Source organism: Stegastes partitus, unplaced genomic scaffold (genome assembly GCF_000690725.1).
Source record: "Stegastes partitus isolate 25-593 unplaced genomic scaffold, Stegastes_partitus-1.0.2 Scaffold298, whole genome shotgun sequence".
In the NCBI taxonomy this organism is placed as follows: domain Eukaryota; kingdom Metazoa; phylum Chordata; class Actinopteri; family Pomacentridae; genus Stegastes; species Stegastes partitus.
Window position 1 is genome coordinate 369764 of NW_007578029.1, and position 8658 is coordinate 378421.

An 8658-nucleotide genomic window follows, 5' to 3' on the forward strand; every position below is an offset into this window, starting at 1 on the left:
GATGAGTTTTATTTAAACTTGTGTGTCTCTGTTCAGGAGCCCCACCCAGTGCGCCTGTCTCAGGAGGAAGTGGAGAGGAGGAAGGCTCAGCTGGACTCGTGTCCTCTCAACATGTTCGAACACCTCAGCGATCTCAAGTCCTTCTTTGTTGAGGTTTGATCTCTAATTTACTCACCAATAAAAGGGAAATATCCTCTCTACCTGTCAAATGCTGTAAACTAAAACACAACACAGATCAGGAATAATCATCATCAGTTACCTTGAATTCTTCATGAAAATATCTCCCCGCCTGTCGTGTTTCAGGGCATCAGTGACAACGTGCCGCTGGTTAAAGCTGTGGTGCCAAAGAATCAGTCCCATTCCTTCATCACTCAGGGGAGCCCTGACACCATGGTGAGCCTCAGTTTGATTCTGTATTGCTCATTTTTGTTTCAATAACACTAATATAATATTTTTATCACCACAAAGTTTTCTCTTGCCTTGTTGTTAAAGTAGAATTCCAGAAAAAATGAGAAGGAAAAAGAACAAGGCGTTAGACGGTGATGCCTTTGTTGTTTGTGTTCTGTCTCCAGGTAACAGTGAGTCAGAACTGTCTGGTCGGGACTCATGGGTGGCTGCCTTACAACAAGAACATCTCCAACTACTTCACCTTCATCAAGGACCCAACAGTGTCCAACACCAAGTGAGAACGCTGCACCACAGTACATATGAAAATGCAGCACGTTTACAGCATATTAACTCACCGGCAATATGATGTTATGCTGCATTTAGCACCATTTTATGTCCTGTAAATTCACCCTGAACTCTCTCACCTTCTTTCCCTTCTGCCCCCTCTGCCTTCCTCTCCCCATGTTCACCCAGAACCCAGCGTTTCCTGTCAGGACCCTTCGCCCCCGGTGTGGAGGTCACAGCAGGACTGTTTGTGGTCTCCCATGACGGGAAGCTGCTCTTCAGCGGCGGCCACTGGGACAACAGCCTCCGGGTCACCTCGCTGGTCAAGGGCAAAACTGTGGGACAGCACATCCGACACATGGGTAAAGAAAAGTCTGCATCTGGACTCGCTAGATCCAGTTCCTGTAAATAAGCACAGCAGTTGTTCTATCGTCTGTATGTTTATATGGTAAAACAGAAGACATTGTTCAGACTTGTCTCTTTGTGTACGTGTATGTATTTATGTTTATCTCTCCTTCAGACATTGTGACCTGCTTGTCAACAGACCACTGTGGCATCCACCTGATCTCTGGCTCCAGAGATACAACCTGCATGGTGTGGCAGGTTCTGCAGCAGGTCAGGACACAAACTTTATTACCTATTTTGCAAAGCTGTTGTTATATTTAATCTCAATTTGGATCCAAATGTTGTTAAAATTCATAGAAACAATCTAAAAAAATGTTTCAATCAATTCCAAAACTAACTGGTATCCAGTGAAGGCCAGCAAGAATTGGAGCATTGTGGTCACTTCTAAAAGGACAACAGTTAAAGTAGCAGTATTATGGATTATTTGAAGCTGATGAATGCTTCTTTTATTGACACCAGAATAAACTGTTACAGTAATCATGTCTGGAGGTGATGGATGCTTAAGTATTCTTTTCTAAGTCCAAGAAGGAAGGAAAGGATCTGACCTGAGAGATCTATCTCACCTGAAACACAAACTAAAGCTGCTCTGAGATTTTAGGCCACTTTTATAGTGTGCTGGGATTATGGGCTTAAACCAGGTATAAAATTATCAATGTCATTTCCTGAGCTAAGAGGAGTGATTATGATGACTTGTGTGGAGTCATTAAGACCCACACCTGAGGCGAGCAGCAGGTCAGACTTTAACCAGAGCAGCTTCAGTTCCATTCATAAAGCAGTCAGTTGTGATGAGAGTATGATTTCTAACATCTCAGATAAAAATAGCAGCTCAGGTCTAAAATTACTTCTAATACTTGACTCAGGGGAGGGTTTCTAAAGATGTCGGCAGTGGCAGGTTTGCAATAGTAGTGACATATGACAGAGGATAAGAGTGATTTATGATAACCTACACATCTGGAACAACTGTCTCAATAACTTACTTTAAAAATCATGTAGGAACACAATTATCTGTGTAGATGAAAAGATTCACAACTGCAGAAGTGCGTAATAGGTTTTTCTAAGAGATGTCTTTGAATGAGTCAGCCGGGAGGGTGGACAGAATAATCTGCCCAGCTCTCTGGAGTCTGAGGAAATGAGCTGTCTGTCTGCTAAGACTTCATCATGACAATAAATTAGACATTCAGCACATTTTCCATTGTTACAGTGGTAATAAAAATAAATGTCCAGTATTCATTAGTGGGCTTTACTTACCATAGAAGCTCATTGCATGTTGATACCTACAGTCTGTGTACTTTAATACAGATAACCAGTTAATACAAGGGTCGCTCCAGCTTCACTGATCCAGCTGTGACCCCGTCTCTGTGTCAGGTGATGTGATCCATTGTGTTTGGTTCGTTTGTTCTTCCCTGCAGGGCGGAGCTCCTGTTGGTCTCTATCCCAAACCAATCCAGGTGTTGTACGGACACACGGACGAGGTGGTCAGCGTCAGTATCAGCACCGAGCTGGACATGGCTGTTTCCGGATCGCGGGTAAGAGCACAAACCAGACTGCTGCCGATCGGAATCCACTGCTGGTTTTCTTGTCATCCCGTCCATTGATGTGAATCGGTCGATAAATATAGATTTTAAGTCTGAGAATAATAAAGATTACGGTGCCGCGCTGGTGGTCGGACAATGTGTGTTATTGAAGAACTATTCAAATCACATGCTGAGGTAATGAGCTGGAAAATGGGGTTCAGACTGAAGGTCAGAGGATTTGTGTTGTGCAGGTCTTTGAAGGCAGAGAGCTCTGTCGCTTTGGTTATTTGGGATTTCATCCTGTACTCACTGAATTTTTCGAACTATAAAGTGGCTTCAGCTTCAAGTGGGCACTGTAAGCTCATAGTTATTGTCTGATTATTCCAGCTTGTACAACACAACCTGGGTATGTAGCCTTTCATGCAGGCTGAGCTTCCTTTTTTATTGAAAATGTGTTTAATTTTTCACGCAGATGAGTTATTGATTTTTCTTTGTTACGAACACATATATGGATATTGTTTGATCTTCAATTTCCCAACAGAAAAATGTGTTCGATTACTGTGAGTCTTTGTTAATGACCAACCTCAGAGTGTCGACTAATGCAGCCCTGTGTGTGTTATTAACTGCGTGTCCTCTCTCGGTGCTGCAGGACGGGACGGTGATCATCCACACGGTGCGTCGGGGTCAGTACATGCGCTGTTTGCGACCGCCGTGCGACAGCTCCCTGCCGCTGTCCATCCTCCACCTGGCCGTGTCCTGGGAGGGCCACCTGCTGGTTCACACCTGCCTGGAGGGCAAAGCAACACTCAAGGTGCCTCCACGGCTTTCACACAGACGCTGCATGAAAAGAAGGGAGACTCTGAATAAGACGACTGAATCTCACTTTTTCTGAATGCACGTGGAAATAAGTGGATCAGAGTTGTGTGAAGGGAAAATGTCCATAAGATGCAACACTTTTTTCTTTTGTGGAGTTTCCAGAAAGTGTCCAGTTCAAAAGCAACTACGCTTTCTGTTGCTGGCTGGACCAACGCTACACGCTTTCAACCATTTTTTGTGTTATCTCACAAGTTATGTAAACTTCCGTAAACATGCACCAATATGTGAACTACACTGTGATCTCACCTTTTTTTTTTCCCTCCTCTTCTCAGGATAAAAATGCCCTGCACTTATACTCTGTCAATGGGAAGCACCTGTGCAGTGAGCCTCTGAAGGAGCAGGTGACAGATATGTGTGTTTCAGGGGAGTACGTCGTCATCGGCAGCGAGCAGGGATACCTGTCCATCCGTGACCTTTACAGGTAAACTACCACATGTCTGTTTTTAGACGTCAGTGGACTTGCTTTTTACAACTGTCATTATCTTAAAGTTTCTACCTCTCAGCCCCCAGAATGTGTATTTTAGGTTTCAGCTCAAAATGCTCCACAGATTATTCATTTCTTTCACCATCTATGTAATACATCTGGTCAGGCCCTCTCTCTGTGTCTCTTTTGTTCAATTAGTAGCTACGAGAAAATCAGACGAGGAGGAGCCAAAGTTTATCCTATTGTGAAATCACGATGGGCTTAGAGTCACGTTTTCTGTTTTGTGGAGAAAAGAAAGAAACAAGGGGATGGTTTTCGCTCATGTTTTGTGGGTTTATGTTCAAAACTGGCCTTGGACATATAATAAGCTCCCTTTAACATCAAATCTGAGTGCATCTTGGGGATTTCGGTCTCATTAACCGTTGCCTTGTTTCTCCCGCGCAGCCTGTCTCTGTGTGCCGAGCCTATGGCCATGCGGGTGCCGGTTCGCTGCGTCTCGGTCACCAAGGACCAGAGCCACGTGCTGGTGGGCCTGCAGGACGGCAAGCTGATCATCGTGGGCGTGGGCAAGCCGGCGGAGGTAAAGAACTCGCTGCGGAACTACATCGCTCAGAGCCTTGAGGGATCGCCGCTCATGGCTTCCCCGCTGCTGGCCCCGCTTCGAGCTCGCTCGCCAACCCGCCTGCTGCACCAGCGCGACCAGCTGGTGTTCAGCCCCACCTCCAGCTCCCATAAACCCTAGCAGCTCTAGATCCTCCCTCCCCTTCCGTTGCTGTAGATCCGACACTCGCACCCTCACACGAAACCCGCCGCGCACATCGCCCACGTCGCCTCTCCGTCTCAGGGATGGTTGTCGCCCACAGTCAATCATTTGGCTTCACTCCTCCCTTATCAAACACACACACACTGACATCTGAGCCACACCGATTTAACACATTCCTTCAGCACAGAACCACAACTGTGATACGAAAACGACTCTTTGTGCTTACCTCATTAGGCTTTTTCAAAAACATTTGGCATCCGTGCAATATCTGACTTGATTTGGCCGTCGACTTAGGAAGAACTCCATCCGATGCTGTTTACCTGAAGTGTTATTATGCTTCGTGTTTGAGTGTGCTCTCCAAACTGTAACAAATATGCTGTGAAACAAACTTAACACTAATTAACGCTTCTGCAAACTCAAGCCATATTACCAGTGTAGCTACAATCTAATAACACTAACTAATAATCCTGCGCCAAGATAGACGTTGTTGTTTTGATAATGTAAATAGCGTGTTAGTGCAGACGTAGGAGTTTGATACAGGCAGTCTCCCTCTGAATAGTTTGATCTGAATCGCCGCACCTTCCTGCTTTTCATCTTTCTTTTTTTTTTGTTCAGATTGACTCACGCCAAAGTGAATCAAACTTTTATTTTTATTTTTTTTCCTTTATTGCCTCACAGGTCAATCAAGCTCCAATGAACTAATCAATCACTCATGAATCATATCCCTCCTCCTTTTTCCCCTCCTCTCCTTTTGTTTCCTTTGACTTCACGCTTTTCTTTCCCCCACTCTCCCCCCCTCCCTCCCTCCCTCCCTCCGTCCTACTTCCTACTTCCTCCTCCTCTTCCTGCACTCTTCCCAGATGCGTTCGGGCCAGATCACACGGAAGCTGTGGGGCTCCAGCAAGAGACTGACTCAGATCTCCTCGGGGGAGACAGTGTACAACACCCAGCACGACCACCACTGACCCATCCCTAAACCGTCCCCTCCGAGCTCATCCCACATTCCCAGTTCACCTCCATGTCTGTCCGCCACCAAACAGGTTGCCTCATTTTTTATCTGGTCATCCTGAGGAACTCCGTTCAGTTCCTCCTTCATCTTTCCACGGTTTAGCAGGTGGTGGGTCGTGGGTTTGAGGTGCAAAAGCATCACCAAGTCTGCACGTGTGTGTTTTCCGGGTGCGTATTCCTGCTTTGAACCGACTGTACGGCGCTGGCGCTCTGGTTCCAAAGCAGGAGTAGCATCGGCCCGAGCAAAACCACACCATCACCCACCGCCCCTAAACACGGCTTCCCTCCTCATCCCTCGGCCAGTCCTCGTTTTTACATCACACCACGCCCGATTTGATGGGATCGGTCAAATAACTGCTCTCCTGTGTGTGTGTGAGCGCATGTGCAGCGTATTGCCATGCGCGATCTGAAAATATCGTTTAAAGTGGCCTTTTTGTCCCCCTTAGTTTGCCTTCGGTGCAGACAGGCGGGCCTGTGCTCTGTAGGCCGAGACTTGTCATGGTTGCCTCAAAGCTGCCACCCAGCAGCCTTATGCAGTAAGACGGCTCCACCACTCACAAGACCAAACTCTCTGCCTTTTCTATGCGTTTTTATATGTGAGCGCGTGCGTGTTTGTTGTCATGTTTTTTTTTTTTTTAAATGTGTGTTTTCAGTTTTTGTGTTGTTTTTGTTTTTTTTGAGGAATTAATGCATGTGCCCAGCAACCTGGAGTCTGTTCATATGCATGGCAGTTTGGTTCGTTTTGAGATTAGCTAGGAAACCGTGAGAATGGCGGAGTTGTGTGAATTTTTGTATTTGGATATAGCCGACTTGTTTTGGTAGAGAAACGTCCGAAACACAAACGAAGATAGCATCTGTCTTTAATGTTTTAATGTTAGCACATCGTTTAAGATCTAGTTTTGTAAAAAATAAAACAATAAATCACTACACTACATGTAAAACACTACATTCTCAAACCCGACAAGCTTCCATGTGAAGATTTATCACAGAAAAAACGCAACTTTAAAGTCTCTCCATGCTTCATTGAATGTGTTTAAGTTACTTGAATCCGTGTTTATTTATGAGGAAAGGTAGCAGTTTTTTAATCACACATTGTCTCTTGAATACGGACGCCAGTGTGGCACGTTTGAAACTCTTTTGACTGTTCAGGCACCTGTAAAAGAAGGAGAAAGAAGAAATCCTCAAGGGCTTTATGAGATGTCAGTGTTAACAGCAATACAGCTCCTTCATCGTGCGCCTGTCGGTGCTTTCTTCCTGTCCCGCGTAGACCGCTCAGCCAGCCCTCTTATCTCCAGTCTTCCTATAGCTTAACTGGGACAGTAAATGTACCCTGACTCCCTCGTTCTGCCCCCGAAGGCCTTTAGCTCCCATCATAGCTTCAAACCATCCTCCTCTGTTGTGTTTTACATCTCATCCTCCTCCCTGCTCTTTGTGAAGTGACTGATTTCAGAGGAGTTGTTCTTTTACGGGGCATCGAGAGCGTTGCCTTGCTTCGGTTGGAGTTGTGTTGTTCCCGTGTGCGTGCGTGAATGGGATTTCTTTACTCTGTAATACGAGAGTCACACCAACGCCACAGCAGGAAGATGCTGTGGGTGAAACTGAGTGATTCATATTTTTGCACCATACCTGTGTGTGTGTGAGCGAGTGTGAGGACATGCCAGTGACGCATGGGGTTTTGTTTTGTATTGCCAAATATTTGACTTCATCATCCACATTGATGTCTCCGATTCTGTGATTGTTTTAGTTCGACCGTGGGTTCGGCGTTGGACACAGGGTTGCTCTAACGGTTGTCTCTTTCTTTGTTTCTCCCTGATTTTGTATTTTTGATTTATTTAAAAGTCACAGCAAGTTGGCGCGCAAAGACCAATCTGTGTCCTTCTCTAAGAGATTTCTGTGAAAGGTGCATACAGTGTTTTGTCAATGCAGTTTTTTTTTTGTTCTTTTTCATTCATCCACATTTGTCATACAGACAAAAGACCACTGTTTGAGTTGTTCCACGACTGCAACAAACGGAGTGCCTTTATCCCAGCGTGGTGTTAACGTAGAGCTAGATTCCTCTCGGCTTACTGTCTCCCGACCTTAGCGTAAATCAAACGAAAGCAGCATTCCACCAGTTAAACCTCCACAGTTTTGACGGGAACCAAGAACGTAGGACTTCAAAGAAAAAAAATCAAAAAGTACTATTTTGTGTCTTAGCTACATTCTCTGTGACTGTCACCAAAATGGATGTGTGTATATCTGTGATTATTTATGAATACGGTATATAATGTACAGCATGATTTTTATTTCAGCGTCTTTGAAATGTACTTTTGCACTTTCCAGGTACTAAATTGTAACAAATTGTTTTAACTCGGCTCCCTAATCTGTACAAACTGCTTTGTATACACAAGTGGAAAATGATCATTAAAGTCTTGTCTTTAAATTTAACCGTGAATTTGTTGCTCATCTGTTCTGTACGAATGCACAAAAGGACACAGAAACATGCAGATATGTAGTTTTATTCACACACAGAAGCAGATGGTGCGGTAAGACGCCCAAAGTTATGAAAGTGAGAAACATCTAGAAGGCTTTCCTCTCATGTTGTGTCTCTTTGTGGTTTTCATGCAGTGATCTGATACGAGCAGATGGAGGCTCTCTTCAGTTCACAGTCGGCGGCAGTCCACCAGCTCTCATCTGCAAAAGTGGGTAGGGGCAGATTTATTAAAGACGCAGGGCAAAGATTACTTGAATGCAATATCTTTTTTTTTTTTTTTAAATCTCTTATCAGCTTTCTACGACGTAGCCGAACAGTGATCTGGACTTCTCCGATCATAAACCTTTAATTAATATTTACTTTATGGCACATTTACGTAACTGAGAGATTAAGACAATAAATGTGAAAATGAAGGTAAACCGACACTGCTATGTAGTTTATTAAACCAGCTCAAGCGATAAATAGACCACTTTAATGACCAGGGTGGCACAAACAGTAGATTAGATTAGTTTTATCTGGGTTA

At 44.6% G+C, this 8658-nt stretch overlaps 1 protein-coding gene across 1 annotated transcript in view; it reads left to right on the forward strand.

Moving 5' to 3' along the window:
• nbeal1 (neurobeachin-like 1) overlaps nucleotides 1-8089 on the forward strand; it is a 50346-nt gene extending 42257 nt beyond the window's left edge. Inside the window, exons 46-55 of the mRNA XM_008283140.1 lie at nucleotides 37-153; nucleotides 304-393; nucleotides 573-682; nucleotides 862-1034; nucleotides 1193-1287; nucleotides 2487-2603; nucleotides 3241-3402; nucleotides 3740-3888; nucleotides 4336-4471; nucleotides 5515-8089. Coding sequence (XP_008281362.1) covers nucleotides 37-153; nucleotides 304-393; nucleotides 573-682; nucleotides 862-1034; nucleotides 1193-1287; nucleotides 2487-2603; nucleotides 3241-3402; nucleotides 3740-3888; nucleotides 4336-4471; nucleotides 5515-5619 — 1254 coding nt within the window. The 3' untranslated portion in view covers nucleotides 5620-8089. The remainder of the gene's footprint in view (nucleotides 1-36; nucleotides 154-303; nucleotides 394-572; nucleotides 683-861; nucleotides 1035-1192; nucleotides 1288-2486; nucleotides 2604-3240; nucleotides 3403-3739; nucleotides 3889-4335; nucleotides 4472-5514) is intronic.
• The last annotated feature ends 569 nt before the right edge of the window (nucleotides 8090-8658 follow it).